This window comes from Habropoda laboriosa, unplaced genomic scaffold, assembly GCF_001263275.1.
Source record: "Habropoda laboriosa isolate 0110345459 unplaced genomic scaffold, ASM126327v1 scaffold11, whole genome shotgun sequence".
Classification (NCBI taxonomy): Eukaryota; Metazoa; Arthropoda; class Insecta; order Hymenoptera; family Apidae; genus Habropoda; species Habropoda laboriosa.
This window is the reverse complement of record NW_017100150.1, coordinates 2073529-2092360: the sequence shown is the minus strand read 5'-3', so window position 1 is coordinate 2092360 and position 18832 is coordinate 2073529. Positions and strand designations below refer to the sequence as shown.

The 18832-nt window shown below is 38.4% G+C and overlaps 1 protein-coding gene across 2 annotated transcripts in view; it reads right to left on the bottom strand.

Moving 5' to 3' along the window:
• The window catches only part of LOC108574748 (nucleolysin TIAR), a 252125-nt gene that overhangs the window by 49202 nt on the left and 184091 nt on the right, over window positions 1-18832 (bottom strand). For both annotated transcript variants that reach the window (XM_017937387.1, XM_017937395.1), the window contains exon 4: window positions 12783-12885. In XM_017937387.1, the coding sequence (XP_017792876.1) occupies window positions 12783-12885 (103 nt within the window). The remainder of the gene's footprint in view (window positions 1-12782; window positions 12886-18832) is intronic.

Sequence of the window (18832 nt, the reverse complement as noted above, 5' to 3'; positions counted from 1 at the left end):
CCTAACAATGGAGATTATTTTAAAAATTAAAATTGTGTTCGATTTTTATTGAATAAAAATTGTAATTCGTGAGAAATGATACTGAATTAATTTGCACATCCAGTATACCTACTTTTACTTCTTTCTATTACATACTAACAAAAAATTTAATGCGAAGTTAACGTGAAACCAAGATACGTAAACCAAGAAGAACGACAATAAAAATGAAAAGAATCTGTATACGCTTTGTTTCACGTAGAAGAATAGCATTTACTTCGCCCTGCTACACATAGAGCAGTATACCGAAATAATTTTCGTTCACGATGAAAAATATAATTTCCGAAGGACTTAAGTCCGGAGCACCGAATGCGGTGCTAATCAAATATTCTTACTACGGCTAAATATTCAAAGTTTCTATTTAGCGAGAAAGTTCAAGAACGGTGCGTAATTTAGTATTAAGCGTGCTCGAGCACTTTCTAAGTAGTCCCCAACTTCTCGGATTCCGTCCGAACTCGGTTCTACCTTCGATCGTGAGAAAAGCGTCGACAACTACCTTGTAACAGAAGATCGATGTACAGTATCGTGTTAAAGTTGGCATTGTGACGAAGGAGATCTTATGCACGTAAACACAGAACCGAAGGTGAATAGTAACGGGAGGGAAAAATACACGGGTGAACGTGGAACAGGTACGATTGCAACATCCCGAAATGATAATCACCGATTTAATCGTGAAATTTTGGTATATGATAGATCTCAAAAACATATTCGACGCGTAGTTTTTCCTTCACAGTGGAAGGGTGAAAATCGCCCTAGAAATTAGGGGTAGCAAATGTATTCAGTGTAATATCTCGAAAACTGTTCGAAATAGAGGAATAACGTAAATTGACGAATTTTGTATTTTTCAGTGACAAATTACGACTTAACGGTCGTAAATCAGTAACTTCAATTACAGCTTACGTTAGAAAATATGTAATTCTGTATAATTTCCTTTGTTTGGAACAATTTGTCTCCCCATTAGAAAATACAGTGGTACGTGAATTTTCATCCCTCCTCTGTGATATTTCATAGAATAAAATTTGCATTGCAAATTAAATTGCATACTTAGCGGTTACCAATTAGGCATATAATTTTTATGGCTCTGTATTCGTTAGAAATTGCAGGTTTGAAAACGTTCACGATGCTAATCGAGTTTGTGAAAACATAGTACTCGCGCGTAGTAAATTTTCATATTAAAAATATAATGAAAAATAACGCTTGAAATACACATTTTTAAATCTTCGTTGTGAAACAGTGTTCTGCAAGAATTATTATTCCCAAGTTGCAGAAATTCACAATTACGAGATGAAAAATAAAAGTTATTTCACAATGTTGAGAAGGTTTTCCCTTCTTTTTTTTTTTTTTTTTACAAAAGAAATCATTTAGAGCAAAATGTATTACTATTTAGAGATTATCGATGATCTTCGAGATTAGAAACGTGATTATACACCGAGGACGATTTTTTAGCTTTTGATTAGGCCTGTCCAGCACGTATAAAGCATCTAGAGCGATTTTATCTCCGTACATACGCACAGTGCTTGTGATTGAGTGCGCGACCACACATACAAAAGGCATCATTAGCCTGCGTGTGTTATAGAACGTCAGGGCATACGCTTTCCAAGGGTATATCTCACACAATCTCATTTGTGTGAAAGCTTTAACAATTTATTACTAGAAAACAATGTGTTTGTGACGTGCAGGTCCTTTTAAATCTTTTCTCCCCTGGTTCGGTAGAATGTAAAGAAATTCGAGGTAAAAGTAACATTAATTACCTGTGCTGAAAATAATCTTGCTGTAAGTCTCTTTAATAAATCTTTACCCACCCAAATATAAGTATTAGGACACAGTGAATGCAATACAAACTTAAATAGACGTCACAAAATTATAAAGATCCTGAAGATCCTAAAGGATCTACCGAGGCCGTCGTATTGTGTATTAAAAAATAACGAAATTTTGTCTTCTATTTTTCTCACAAATCTACTATTTAGGAGAGAAACGTTGGAAACTAATAGCGTGAATATGTGACACTAATTTTGCGGAAGAAATGCACCTTAAATTATATAATATTAGGTCACCCCATAAGTTCTTGTCGAATTTAATAATTTAGATCAATATTCCCAACGGACCTTTAAATTTAGCGAAAAACAAATAAGCGCTTTTCCCTATTTTCTTTCTGGTAAGACCATTATCTCATCGCTGCAGAATTTCCTCGGATTTTCATTCAAACACATTTCGCTTTCGGCACAAACTTAAGGGATGATCTACTACTTTCTGTACAAACACAGTAGAACTTGTAAACGACAGTGTACTTACACCTTTCCCATTATTTCACACCCCTATTCCTTTCACCAGCTAATCAGAAAAACTCTAATTACATTAACATTGAAACCGTGTCTCCTGCAATTGTACAACTTATCCATCCTGAAGTCCGTCGAAAACTTCAAAATGAAAACAGACATTCCACAAGAAGCACAACAAAAAATTCTCCCTCTGCAAAATCGTTACAATACTCGACGCTGTTTACCAAAGAATCTTTCTCCCCCATGCAAAAAAAAAAAAACGCGAAAGGTTTGATTAATCGATTTCACGGAATAAATATCCGGCGTACAGGAGGAAATCAGCGAATGAAGGATCGGTTGGTAGGGAACGATAGATTCCGGTGTCTCGTTCCCTTTAACGATAGCACGGTTTACCTACGAGTTCGCCGCACGCATACGATACGGTCCGCATTCAAGCAGAGACGGCGGGGATTCGTGGAACGACGTATCCCTTGTACGCGCGAGCTCTTGCGCACTTTAGTGCCGGGAAGCATGCCGCCAATTTCCAACACGGCTCAACACTTAACCCTAGCAAACGGACTGGCTCGCTTATTCACTGCCGCCATGTCGGCTCTACGTCACCCTTGATGGACTGGTCTTCCGATGTGTTAATGTTGCGTTAAGCCTGCGTTCGCAAATCCATTCGCGTGTATATACCAGGTATACGCATTATTAGCCGTATATGTTGCCGGAGAAAATTGGTCAGATGAGAATTACAGTTAATTTCCCTGGAATCTCTATCTACCTTCCTGTACTCGCTCCTTGCTGTTTTTTCCCCTCCGTTTTTTACGGTTCCTCGCTTTTATAAACATTCGTTCTTAGAGTATACAGCTGAGCTAACTGCCCAGCTGTGATGTACCTTGCCGCTTTTCCTACTAAAGAAACACACCGGGATGGAGGAAAGACGGGTTAATTATGTGTTGTTATTTACGGCCCATAAAAATGAAACGCATTGTGTTTTTCCGTCTTTTACGATACTCCCGGTTCTTCCTGCTCCCCTTTCTGCGTGTATTGTTTTTCCCCGGTTTGTTTGTTGCCGTGCAATTTCGCGCACGTTCGCAAATTTTCTTGTGCGGTAATGTACGCGGTGTTAGAATTATTGTGATGCGTGTAGTTCTGGGAAACGAATTTACATCGGTTAGAAGATTTCTTGTTAAATGAAAGATAAAATACGCGATCTTGTGTTCTCGTTACTTTCATTATTCTTCATTTATATTCTGTTTAATGTAAACGCATCTACGTTCGTATTTATAATTTTTTGAATTGTGTTTAACCGTGGAATATAGAGATGACAATTTTATTTCAATAGATTTTTCTCTTCTTTCGGCAATCGTCACTGTGCATTTCTCGATTTTTCACTTATTTACCTATCGAGTTCGATGTCAAAATGTTTCATTTCTAATATGTAAATAATTAAAAGCTGTTAAAAATTAGACATTTAAATTTGTACGTGTAATTTCTATGAAATTTCACAAGAAATCTTGTTTCAACTTCAGAGTTTCTCTGAACAGAAGACGTCTCTCCTGAAATATTCTTTCACAAAATTAAATCAGTTGTAATCCCATTTACTTTAGGTTACGAATATTTACACGAAATTCTTAGACTATAGAAATTGTTATTTACCCTTCATTTCAGAACAGAATTTGATCACAAATGCAAAAGTTGCAGTTACACAAAAATTGTCGTTAATTCATACAATCTTGTATCACTTTTACCAAAATGCAAAAGTTGCAGTTACACAAAAATTGTCGTTAATTCATACAATCTTGTATCACTTTTACCAATCAGTCTCGTACGCGTTACTCTATTCACACTAACGTAGTTTCCAGCTTGTTAAGCAGAACTTCGCGACTTCGAGTAAAATTGTATTACAGAAAAAAGATAAAGCGGCAAGTACTCGTAACGATAGCGAAAACTACGAGAAGAAAGAAAAACAAAGAAGGTACTCGTGTATTTAATGACCTCGTTTTTTTTCTCGAAGGAAGCCTGGTTTTCGAGTTTTCATTACTTGGACCGTTTAATGCGGCACGACAAGTTTCAGCTTCGCATCCTCCGCGATAAGTTTCGTCTCAGAGATTAAAAGTCGGAAAAATGAAAGAGCATCGTTGATTCTCTTAAAAAGTAGCGATGCGAAATCGGCAGCAGTTATGGTTTAGTTACGAACGATTCAGAGTCGACAGTGATACAAACTTTCAACATTAACCCAAGCCCCCCAAGTTGGTCTCTTTCACATGCCAGCAATCATATTTTTGCCTGACCGCAAAATTATCTAATTGCTGGGGCTATAAAATATTGACCCAGTTGCTGACGAACTTCGGGATCTCTCAAATTAAATGCTGGATTGCCTCAACTATACCGTCTCTAACTTCTTCCTTTCTTTTCCCTTCTGTAGTATGTATCGCGATCAGAAATTTCTTACATTCAACTTCTTATCCGCATTTCGTGTCATAGCTCAGATACACGGTATAAATGAACTAACACTGTTGCGCAATATCAGAGCACGGAAAGTTGCTTAATTCCTTCGTTCTATGGTTTCCCTTTTTATACCACCGAATGCTAAATTTAATACATAAAATGCAGATAGGTGATGTCTCTTCGGTGTATTTCAGTGCTTTTTGCATGGTACATGACACATTTCATAGAATCTTACGATTAGTAAAGATTTTCATGGAGATTTACGTCTACAAAATGTGTGTTTCGCTTCAAGTTTAAGACTTTCGCTATGAAGGGCAAAAGCGGGGACTCGTTTACGTAGCGAAAGGGTTAAATTCTCAATAAAACACACATGTTGTAGACGTAAATCTCGAATTTGAAGCTCTACAAATCGTAAGATTGTATAAAATGTAAAATACACCAACGCGTACAATTCGTTAATTTATTTTCCCTTTACAAATTAAATATCACAGTCGACTATAAGTCATTCAACGCCAAAATGCACAAAAACAATCACGAAACGTATCTTTCTTTCTATACCAGCGTTGAATGATAACCCTTTCATTCAGTAACAGCGAAAGTGTTAATAAAGGAAATAAAAGCGTTTAATTATCACATAAGTTATAACTTCCCCGAATTTAGTGCAATTTGTTGCTCTATTTAGCCATTTAAAAGTATGGCAAAATAAAAGTGGATGAGACTTAAAAAGAATTTAATTAAGTGTCAGTATTATCTACCTATAAATACATTCCTTTTGTTTGTAAAATTTCACGTTCGGAATTTGCCGAAGAATGTATAATGCAAAAGGTTAACGCGGTTCCAGTGACGTCTTATTACACGAAGGTGTATGCAGATGAGTCTCGAAGCGGCAGTTATGCCGCATCACATTTCGGATTTCCAGACGAGACTTGGCGCAATCGCTGGGACACTCTTGGAGAGATACCGAGGCAAGGAGCAGAAAAGTCCGGAGTCGTATAAACTGGCAGCGTGTAATTCAGACGAGCGAAACGATAATCGATAAACTTGCACTTTTCTGTTACGAACTTCTTCCGTTTCCCTTGAATGCGTTCAATGTGTCTTCGAACCTTTGATTTCGCGCTGCACGATATTTTCCAAAGTATCGCACTCCTTTTTCTTTTACACGACTCGGCTGTCGACTTTGTTACCTCGCGCGAACTTCGAGCAAAAATTTCGATTCACTTTTCCAAAATCGGGTGCTCGATGTTAATCGATCGTTTGCCTTGACGTAATCAGAATTCCGATTTATCCGTATTTTGCGTTCGAGTGTGTAATTTACATACACAAATTTACACCGAATATCGATAAACATTTGACAAGAAAAATGAATAATTCTTAGAATACTATTTAAAGAAAATAATATCTTTTATTAGCATACGTAATAATTATAATGGACATTGTAACGTTACTTTTCATTCTTCAATCTGCAAATTAATCGAAACAAAGCCAGATACAACATTTTCCGCGTAATTATAACAATTTGCTTAATTATCAAGCGGAAATGTGTACAATGAGATACGCAAGGAAGGAACGGAAAATTCGATTGTTTGAAATTCCAAGAGGTTTAATCACCGTAACTGTCGCCGACTCAACAAATTATACGTACGATTGTAAGAAATGTCTTCATGCTACCGCGAATTTGCAAACATATTGAGGAAAACCGCTTGGAAATATTTTTACATACTGAGCTCGTTTATATAGAATACGGTCAAATAATTGTCTCGAACGACGCTCACTGGGGTAACATCACGAAAAAATCTCTTTCTATTCGAACGTCACCCGTTGGTCGTTTGCTTTTTCTTCTTTCCCCGTGCCGTGCTTCAGAAAAACGTGAAATTCTTCGCGTACAAGCTATGAGACGCAATTTTGTATTGTCTGGTGGAACGGTTGTTCCATTAAAAGCACTCACCTCGACATTGAAGTGCGCTATTTGAGCGCATGCATTATATTGAGACTATTTACTGTCTCAAGTGTTCTTATTGTTATGGAGTAACGAGCTTTAAGCCAGGGATTCTCGCGAATGGTCTCGGATAAATAATAAATTGCACATAAACCAATCCCCGCCATTAAGGATGGAACGTTCGCGACAGCCGCTTCATAAAAATCTCAATACGGCACCACTCGCTTTTGCGCTCATTCATTCATCAATTTTAATTAATACGATTAATTACCGGGCATCGTTCAAATATCAAATTCCCTTCAATTGCCGCTCACGTGTAATTTAATTCAACCTATTAGCAACAATTGAAACACGCACGAATAGCGAAACGATGATTTATGTTTTCATCGTGTTTTCTTGTGTTTAGATCACTTTCTTCGCGTTTGTGCGAAACTATCGAGAAGGTACCGTTGGTTAGCCCAACTTTTCTTTGTTCCCGAGAAGAAAAATTGCGAGTGATTGCAACTTTACATTTTTATGGGAGAAGCAAATATCAATTAGAAAAAAAAAAAACAAGAATGAAAGAGTAACGTGTATAATGTTTTTTTGAATAAATTGTTTTATTATTTTTAATATTTTAAATTTTCATTGAAATTTGTGAAAAAAGGCACCAAATTAATTTGCACACCTGATAGATAAGGTACTGGAAGTTTCGTGGTCCTATAGAGTGTTAAATAAATAAAAATTGTTTATAAATGTAAACATTATCGGTAGATATTGACAATTATATTTGCAAGTGTACTTTTCATTTATAGACGTCACTTTACATTCTTTTAAATAACATTTTTACACTAATTTATGCTCCATTTATTTCATCGTTCTAAAGTGCGATTTATCGATAAATTTTGAAAGAAGAATTTCTTCGTCTACACTTTCGAAGATAGCAAATTAGATAATTTTTGATATTTGTGCGCTAGTCCAGTGCTTATTAGAATTTTTCATTTTTAGGGTGGAAGATAAGGGTTGATAAATGAATAAATGAGCCTTACGATGAGGGACGCTGGGAAAAGTGAAAAATGAAGTTTCTGGTAAAAGGAAAGTGACGAAGGTAAAACTAAATCAATAAGAGAAGCAGTTAGGAATATTCTTGGGGTAAAAGACATCTTGAACTTGGCGAACAGAGCAATGTTTCAACAATTTTACACTTTATCGAATTTCTTTTTATACCTCGATAACGAAATTCCAGTAACTTTCTGTATCTCGAAATTTTGATTTTCCAGTGAAAATCTTGAGAGAATAAAGCTCGCAGATGAAAATACGAATTTAACCATATCGCGTGAAAATGATTGGTCGTTGACATTATGCAAGAGGTTCTTTTACCAGAGTCAAGTTGTTCCCTCGGATCTTGAGGATTTTGTCGGACCTCGAAAGATCGCCAACAAGTTTTCAAACGCTTTCGGTTAAACGACACGCTCCCAGCTACGACTGGCCTTGGCCCATATTTCACAGTTTCAATTTTTTCTCCGATTTCACTAACGATAAATGTCGCGAAGACAAGAATACAGTAAACACTCCTCAAATTTATAAAGTTCTGTGCTCGATAAAGAGGCTAAACGATTTTTGCGAGAGTGAATCGAACGAAACTGCAGTTTTCTCCCCTTTTTCTTCTAATTTAACAAATTCACTGTAAATCAATTATCGCTGTAACGAGTCCTAAACTATCTGTACGGACCATTAACCTGACACCCCATTTTTTCAATTAATTTTCAAATAAACCGACTGGAGATAATTGAGAATATTTTTAATAGGAAAGATCTTCACACTTTTCTTCGGATTTTTCAATTTGATGCATAATGAAATTACTTACCTTTATCACAAAATGTACTATCGAAACGGCCAAATGCAATTTTTCAAGTAAAGAAAAAAATCAGCCAAACAATCCAGTTGCTTCATGACTAATTGTAAGAAAAAGAAATGCTTGATCGATATCGCAAAATAGTGTTTTGGTGTAACGAACGATCCTGCAATTTCCCCGTTCCATCTAGATCCAAGCTAATTTCGTTTGCGTGTACAGAAAGCATGGCTACGAAACGAAGGAATTTCTATAGCACCGCGTGTGTGTCTGTATATACATGTAAGGACGAAATTTCATTAACGAATAATCATTTTTCCTGATGCGAAATTTAGAAGAGCCCTCGACGAGGAATATTAACCGTGCAAAGCTGGCCGGCAAGAAAGTGTTCTCTGCGAATTTGGCCTATGCAAATACGGGTGAACGGTCCTGGTAGGACGAGTCTGCGAGCCCTAGCCCGTCTAGTGAAAAAGTTTGGACGCTCCACGACGAATACTAATTAAAGACTTGCGGAATAAAATTAGTTAGTCGAGGGGTCGGGAGGTGACTGTCAGCCTGGACGATGGAGTCCCTAGGTCGACGACGAAGAGCCGCTTATGATAATATAATAATACTTACTTGGCTCTCGGAATGCTACCTCCAAGCTCATTATGCGTTTAGTTCATAACTTCAATTGGATTCTTACTATCTCGCTCCGGACTTGGAACGTTATACTTTCATCAGGCTCTTCCCTTTAACAGCGCTAATTATGGAGCTGATCACGATTACGCCAACAATCGTGTAAATCACTCATTGTCCTACATTCTCCAGGCTGCGGCGAAAGCAATTCGTAAGATTCCCTTCAGCCCCGGCTATATCGCAGATATGAAAATACCCTTCTGCGCAACCTGGGTCCACTATTGTTACCGGAGAAATTGTCCTGCTAGCGAGTCTGAGTGGCGTTAAATTAGATCTTCCTTTGTCGGAACGGCCGGATCAATTTTTCAAGATTACAATATCGATCTTAATTCGACGGTAGGATGTTTACTGTGATTTTAATAACTATCGTGGGGAAAGATTGACGGTACTGTGGGAACAACGGAATATCGTTCGGTGCCACTTTTGGAAAATTGGCATGAAGCACGTGAAACGATGCATGAAAAACACAAAGTAGAACTTTTTATCGAATTATTAAACAGTAAGTTAAAATAATTAATACAATGAATATTTAATAATCACTACAGAAAATGGCGCAAAAGCACAATTATTTTATCGATCAAACCTGACGGTACCAACTTCCATTTAAAATACGTCATATTCTTCGCGCAAAGTGTGATATCCTATCGAACAACGTATGTAAGGCTAGCTCCGACCTGAGAGCTTATTAAGAACACGTGTTTAGGCCGCGAAAAAACAACGTGTGTGCGCGCCCAAGGCATATAATCGAATCTTGTTGCTGATAAACACAAAGGTAAACGATGTACACCGACCTATTCGAGTATAGGAAAACAAAAAGGCGCGGTAAAGCGGCATGAATGAGTGGATCGTAGTAATTGTAGATGGAGCGCCGTTTTATTATAAACCGTTCTGTTCTTTTTTTTTTCTTCCATCTCTTTATGTTCCTCTCTCTTCTTTTTTTTTTATATTTTCACTCGTTCGCGTAGGCCACGTTACGTGCCGTGTCACCGTGAAGCCTTATTTTTATACAGGCTCTCCTTCGTTTCGTCATCGATCCGCGGTATGCGTTCGCGTTCATCCGTTTTATGCGTTGAATAATTTCAATCCTTGCCGAGCCGGGGTTAAAAGCAACAGTACAGCGACGACAATGTAAATTGGCGGACTGGCGTTTCCGGTGTAATCGTGAAACTTGAATAGCGACGAGAAGATTTGCGAAGTTTTTTGAAAAGGTCCGAAGAGAGGTTGAAATACTATGTTTCGAACGTTGCTGGATAAGACTCGGCTTATCGCTTAGATCCAGTGAGCTCGAGGTGATCTAAGACTTGGTCGTTCGTCGGTTGCTGGTCGAAATAAGACTGACTGGAATTTGCGAAGAGGAGAAGAATTTGCTGGAGTTAATTTCAGGGGTGAATAGTTGGAAAGTATAGAAAGTCGGTTATTGGTCGTAGAGCGTTTTTTAAATAGATCTAGAGAGGATAAGAGTGGTGAATGGAAGAACGAAGTTTCTGGTTTTTGGGGAATTCCTGTGGAAAAGGGTTATTGTATTGTGAGCCAATTGTTTGGTAATTAAAAAGTCGGTACAGTGGATGGTAAAATTGCGTCTAAACTAACAGTTATGGTTGCTTCACTTAGGGACGTGTGTCTGATCCTACTAGTCCTTCGAGTTGAAGCTCCTTTAGGCCTACTTTCAGGGCCACATTTATACTTTTGGAGGCCTCAGGCGCATCTTTTTATGTTATGAATTTAATATTCAAAAATAAGTAGATATTTTGCAACTATAACTAAGCCGTTCCTTTACATTGTCCTTTGTGAGAAGCAAGGCTTAATAATTGCGCCTAATGGGCCTTATGGTAAATGGGCCTCTGCCAGTTTTACAATCTTTTTGAAAATGAAGTGTTTCACAGAGAACGCAAGCAATTCTTGGAAAAATTAAAAAACCACTGCCGCTACATTTGTGCTTACGATATAACAATTTTCTTTCTTCTCTTGTGTCCCTTTACGGAAGGAAAAATGTGTCGGAAGTCCATGTGACGATTAACAAACACTCGATCGTCGCCGTCTTTACAGCAGCTGCTTTGCAAAGTAAAGCATTCGTAATGAAACCGTTTCAAGCTCTCTCCTGAATCACACGATGAAAACTTTCTTTGCCGGACCAGCCGACTGGACCTAATCGAATTCCGACTGCGTCGGCGAAAATTTCGCGTTCGTGTAGAGCCACCGCGGCATTTAACTTTACCTCATCGCTTTCGTATTCGCGTCTGATCATCCTACAGGCGTACATATATAATACGACGATTTTTCGAAGACCTCGTTATAAAAGATGGAGATCTTTTCTATTCTCTGATTGCTTCTTTTTTTCTCTCTCTCTTTTGTACGCGTGTCTGTGAAATTATTAACGAGTCGGGGAACTGAGGTGTCGTGAAATATTCGACGATTCTCGTTAAAATTTGAAAAGTTTCTAAAAATTGTGTTACAACGAAGTTAGACAATGATTGTCTGTTTGTATGTTACTTTTATCGCTTCGATATTATTCCCTTCGCTGGCGAGGGAAAATTGTGCTGTTTTTAAAAAATTCTGTTTGTTACTGGTATGAATTACGTGAAGAATGTACGATATTAATTGCTACCACATATGTATGTGTCAATTTTTTGTACCTTATGGAATAACTGTTTATTAAAAATTTCTGAAATTGCTGCTGTTATGCTGAGTCGAAAGCTGACCTGAGTACCTTTAAATAACTCTCGATAACTTTACCTTAACTACCTCGTCATTCAAAACGTGACATTCGATAACTAATAGATTTATACCTTTTCGTTGAATGTATTGCACTTTATATAAATTTTATTTATTGAAGCTGCGATAAGATTTAATTTTTTAAAATACACATTTAACAACATGCACGTTTATTTATAAAATAAGTACAAGAACCTCTTATCAGTTCTGTTACAATATCATTTTTTTTAAAATAGACATTCTAAAAAAAATTTCATATAAAATACCTCACATATTTCTATAAGCCTTCTACATCTTATTAAACCAATTCATCATTCGTCACATTCGTTAAAATTTTGCTAACAAGTGCAATATGATGCAATTCGAATAGTTCATAGAAACGATAATTAAATACAATTGATCAAAAATTAATTACATCTGCAATATGAAACTGTCGTAATCTGTATAAATTTTGAAATTTCTACGTTGAAATTCTCTCGTATTTAGATTTTATAACTCACTGTTAAATCTAAAAATGCAACTCCTTCGATTTCATTTAAATATCTGAAAAATTTCACTCCACTGTTTGCTTATTTTTCTTTTCTTTATGCAACGTCTCTAGAATTATTAAACGGATCCTTTGCAGGTACGCTATTTTTCTTTTTTTCATACTAAAAACAATATTGAAACACATTTCACTATTTCTGTTACACGTGTACACGTACATCTACATAATATTTTCTACATCAAAGTATATGTATGTAGAATCTAGTTCAAAAATGGATATCTATTCTTCGCTAGATTCTCGATTGTGTGATTCAGTTATTGCAATAGCAATCATGCACCACTGTTGTGTACAATATAGATCTGAAAGAGGCAAATGTATGCCAGTACTTACCTTCGGATTTTGGTGCAGGAGGTTTGCGAGTCGCCCAATTCGTTCGAATACTCCTGCTACCAAGCCATTGTCCATTCATAGCACCGATGGCACTTTCCGCTTCCTGAAACAGTACAAGCGAAATTGTACCTTAAAACTCGAAAATATTAGTAAACGGTGCTTGCAGTAAAGTTGCAAAGTAACGACAATAGTTCTCGCTATTCCAAGATTATTTCAAGTACGGATATTTACTCTTTGAGATGTTAATAAATAAAATAAAATTGTCAACAGAAGAGAATTTCAAGAAAGCAGTCGAAGCTTTATTGTGAAATATTTTTCGAAATTATTTGCTTGAAGCATAGTAAGTTCTATGGAACGTATTTTAAAACGTACAGTAGAATTCATTTTTTATTTGTACGTTATAAATAAATAGAAATTTTATTTCTTGCTTGAATTATCCGCGGATCAAATTACTTCACCAAGTGGAAATTACAGAGTTTAATTTAATTTAGAAGAATTTAATCTTCGGAACTTTTAAATACCCTGTGTGCTTGTTTTACAGGACGAATCAGGCTGGCAAAATTTATAAGTGGCTGCAGGATTAAAATTCACCGGGTGATTTCCAATAATCTTGTGTCAAAGCAATTTAAATTAAGTATGGCAAAGTTGGCGAACTTGTATTAGCATTCACTGTTTGAGTTTGGACAAATTCAAAATTTCGTTTTATCTCTTAAATTTATATACTTGTTACTATGTACGTTCAAAATACAGTTCATAAAAGTGCCGCACATTCACCAAATTTCAATTCTGAATTTATGGAAAATTATTTAAGACTCGAACCATTTTGTAAAAATATAAAAAAATAATCACCGTTCACACCTGCTTCAGCACTAAAAACTAAATACTACATAATTTCGAGAGCAATAAACATTACCAAACAACGTCTTCGATATCAAGACGTTCGATATAAAACTTCAGCGTGGACGTTATCTCGAACAATTACACAGATATTATGGAAGTGAGAGAGTAGCCAGTTTTGCAGCCTATTTTCTTCTATACGCGCGTAGTAAATACGCGTTATAGCAACGCAACGGTAACATTCCCCCGTGAATGTTATCGAATGGTTGCGCAGCGAGTAAAGGAGAAGTCACGAAGTAGGTGTGTTATCTTGCGTTAAAAAAGAGATCGAGAACTGGAATAAACAAAAAGGTGAAACGTTACGACCAACAGCTAGAGGCCGTAACTTGCAGTACACAAGATGGCGGCCGTAACTTTTATTTACTACTACTCCGGTTTAAGATACATAGCTCGAGTGGATTGAGAAAAGTGGTCTATTACCGTTCTCCGCATGGAACAAATGTAATAAATACGTATGTACGTACGTACATATTACTTAGGTTGAACGTACGTGTGCATATGTACGTTATACGGTACGCGTCGAATGGATAGAAATGGTTAACGCAACAATTGATCCAACTATAAATTCTAACTCGTATCGATAACACGGTGACATTATTACGCGTGCAGACGTTACGACTTTCTGGTTACAGAAATTTTGTAGCGTGCTGTACTTTCATTTGGAACACGGGAAACACAGATCTGAGATGTTATAAGTGTGCACCTGTATCCGGTGTCTATTTGAATTTGTAATGGGAAATAAGATGAATCGAATTTGAGGGAAATTCCTATCCCGAAGCGTATATACGCGTGTTCGTGTTTAGTTAAATTTTACAATTTGGTCATTTGAAAATTTCAAAATATTTGAATCGGCAAATTTCTCTTGCCAGCGATATTATGTTTAACACGATGTACAATTTTTCTTAAAAATATTCCAAACAATTAAACACGTACAGGAAAAAATATTTAGAGTAGTTAAAATATTACTTTATTTACATAATATTGTTATATTATTTAAAATATTAGGAATATGAATAGTGAAAATATTTATTTTGGCTAAGTTAACCCTTTCGCTACGGCAGATTTTAGTGCGTAACACACGTACCGCAAAATCTTTCATTTTGGCTGCATCGTTTCAAAATGTATTTCGTTAAGTTAAGGTAGAAACACTTATAAGATAAAATTAGGGATTAAATTAGGCTAAAAGGAGTAAATTTTCAAAGCGCCTATAGGAACCAACAATAACGAAAGGGTTAAGATATATTTTTACTAAATTAACCTATTTTTTTAAATATTTTCCGTAATACTTCCGAACACTCACTAGTTCAACACGATTTCAAGAATGAAAAATTTGCAGCAAACAGAGGTGAAAAGTTCGAACGAGCTAGATTCGAAACGAGATTTGTATTCGTTTCATGGTGAACATCGTCTGATGCGGGTTAACTTAATACGCGCTTTAAAATTTCCTCCAATTCACCGCATCTTTCCTAGATTCTTCGGTATCCGTGAAACGTTTCCGGCGAGCCAGCCCGGACATTCCCGACTTCAGTCATTTGATTCCCCGGCAAACGTAAAATTCAGCCTTCGTAAGAAGAAACAGTCGCGACATCGTCGCGTGCCAATATAGAGTGCAGTTTCCTTTGGGGGGAAAAAAAAACTCGAACAAAACAGCCACTCGCATCCGTCTATCCATAAGTCCATTACGCGATTTATATGAAAAATAAGGGAGAATCGCGACAGGGCGAATAGAAGAAGATAGGAAGAAGGGACGAAGGAGGGAAGAGAGAAGGTAGGGAGAGTTAAAGCAGAACGGTATTCCATGGTAAGGCGGACGTGGAGGAGAAATGGATGTGGAATAACAGAGGACGACATCGGTTGTGGCGCACACAGAACCGCGCGGTTCCACGTAAATGCGGGAGCGTCCGTGACAACGTGCCGCTGGCAGTCGGATGGCTGATGCGAAGGACGGATAGGAAACCTAAAAATATACTCGTCGCGAGGAATCTCCCCGAAAAGGTTGACTGTTCGAAAAGCTCTTCAGGAGTACGTACGAAGGGGGTGGTGGTAGAGGGTGTTTCCCTTCCCTCCTGTTGGTATTCCGGCCCAACCCTCTTCTTACCGCTATTTGTGTCATTTCGAAGACTCGTCGGTTCGCCTTTTGCCTCGTTTCTCCAAACGTTACCTTCCTACGCTTTCCTCTTTTTCTCACCCTCCTCCGTCTACCTGCAAACTTAGCATCACACCATCGGCATCACCGTCATCTTCAACCAGCGGCACCCTCACCGCTGCTCTCTTCTCTGTCCCTTATCCTCCAACGACATCGTTGGCCCCCGCGGGATAAAGTATTTCCGATTCGAATTTCCATTTCCGATATGATACCGCGCGTTTGCGCGGTTAGCCTAGATAGACCGGCAGACCGAATGCTCGCCTCCTAAGCCGATTCTAAACTACGGTCGATAACTTGTGCCGTTCCCCCTGGCCCCCTGGACTCTCCTAAACCCGTGGCACCAGGCGAGGAAACGGTTGAGAATCCCACCTTCAACCAGCCAGCCAGCCAGCCGAGCCAGCCCCTTCTCTACTTTCCGTGACCAGACCGTTTATACGACACACCGGCCGTCCTACCGACCTCGTCTCTCAGACCTGCCTAGTTCGAGCTGTCTAAGCACCCATCAAATCGAATTTCTTGCACGGCCAAAGACGGTATAGGCTATTCGTGATTCCGAGCAGCGACACCCAGCTGCTTTACACGCATTACTAAGTCATAGCTCCGTGCGGCATGCGGCATAGGATTACGTGGCTCTAACGAAACGTGCGCTCACTTCTGAGAGGTCTCAGGTACGTTAAAGGGGGGTCATGATCGGACGACGCTTTTTTTCGCCGATGAGTTTTCCTATCGACCAAGTGACCGCTCAACACGTCAACTATACGTGTACTTACGTATGTAGGTGGGTAACAGGACCGACGAACCACCCCCGATCGGATATTTTATGGGAATATTATGTCGGTCCGAGGGAAATTTTGGAATCAACAGCCACGTGGAAATTAAGAATACGAAATGAATTTTTTGCCCCGTGGTCGTCGGTGTTCTACTTCCAGCCTTATATCCCAGCTGAGATTTTATCGATTGAATGTTATGAAAGCCCTTTTTTCGGATTTCTTGATTTATTGCCGCCGGATTTATCGATCCTCCGCGTTTCAAGTGGTCAGCTTTTACTAGCTTAGGTGGCATTAGAACGTGGTGTTATAAGTACGGACTTGTGATATTTTTCCACCTCTCTTGTTTTCCTTGCACGGTTTTATTTCTTTCGCGGAAAATTCTTGTTTATTACGATTTTTGTAAATAGTCCAAGTTTGAAAAACATGGGATTTAAATTGAAGTTACCGAGACAATACCTTCTTTACACAATTGACAAAATTAATTTTTCCATATTTTCAATACAGAAAATACGACGAATTTTTGAAACAATTTTCAAAAGATTCGAAACAATCGTAGAAAAGAAATTTCTTGGAAAGAAGAAAAGAAGGAAATACATAGATTCGACTGGTACAAATCAACCGTGATACTCGTTTCGTCACTTCGACATTCATTCTCCGTGCATTAGGCGAAAAATTCGTTCCAGGCGAAAAGCTTCCTCTCTCTCTCTCTCGTCAACGCTGCTCACCGAACTCAGACGCGCGTTACACGCTCCAATGCTCATTAAATGCACCGATCTCGAGTTGCGGAGTCGAGGTCGAAGGGAAAACGAGAATCCCGGGAATTCGCCTTTCCTCGTACATCTTAAGAGAGCCAGGATGTTGGACGCCCGCTGATCAGAACCCGCGATTTAGGTACGTGTATCCGGCGGTCGAAGGATATAGTGGCGGTAGGATACGAGCCAGAGTTGGGGCTAAAGGAGGTGGGCCAAGGGACAGGGGAGGGTGAGCAAGAGTAGAGAAATTTTCGCGTGTTCCTCGAGGTTAACGGAGACACTCGGAAAATTTATACTTCGGCAATAGTAATACCGTGGGTGTGAGGCAGGTGCCGGCGGTGGTCCAGATCGATAGAACATTAAAACAGAGGGGAAACGAGAGAGGGTCCGTACCTTTGGGGCAGCCGCTCCAACGAATAACCTCGCAATAAACGGAGGAAAGCCTCCTTCTCTTCAATGGTACATCTAACTTCGCGTGATTTACGTCGTGGATTTTGGCAGATCATGGTAAAAGTCGCTTTACACCCAGTCTACTTTCGAAAAATGACGTTGAGAAACGCCACGAGTTCGCCCCCTATTTTCTTATTTAAACAGGGGTATTCCGATTCGGACGGCTGATTTTTCAGCGGATTTCATGATTTCTTACTGGGCGACGGGGAAAGTTACAATATTTCCGCTTTGTGTATAACTTTACTCATCTTTTGGCTGTGTAAAATTAACAATAAAAGCTCGAAATGTTGTAAATATTCGGAGTTAGTGGAGTGCGAACATTTTTGCTAACTTATCACGTGAGTGTCGCTGGTGCTCCAACCACGATTTAGGTGTAAAAAAAAAAAGCAAAGTTATGAGAATATTGACTTGATTTTGGTTAAGACGATAGTAATAGATGTTCCAAGTATGCAGTATAAAGGGGAAAGCAATCGGTCGAATAGTTTCCGAGAAAACCTCGGGAGAGCCTTGGAAAATTTGGTGTCGAGAAAGCCGCGTTTAAAGATTTAGCTCATGACTCTTACAATTTATGCAATTTCGAAAAATCATTCGACAGACTATTCTCCAGACTGTAAGTAGCGCAAAAATGCAAAACAAAGAGATATCAATATTTTTATCCTGAGTACTCAGAAATCTCCTTAACCTTTGGATTGCGGATGTCGGGTCAAAAATGACCCATGAATTTTTAGATGTCTCTTGTTTCAACCGGCATTCGAAACAGAGACACATCTGTCCCCTTCTTATATAATCAATATGTCTGTTATTCTAATCATAACACATTTGCGTGCATGCAACAATCACGCCCTTCACTGTGCAAAATGTTAATCCACGAAATCTCTCGTACGAGGTATATTGTGAGACCTAGAACTATTTAGACTGCGTCACGACACGACATTTTTTTCGGCGACAGTCGCTGCGATAAACTTGAAATGTCCACGTTTCAAAAACGAGAAGTGTGTCACAAGCGGTGAAACGTTTGATCCCGATAGGAATTTT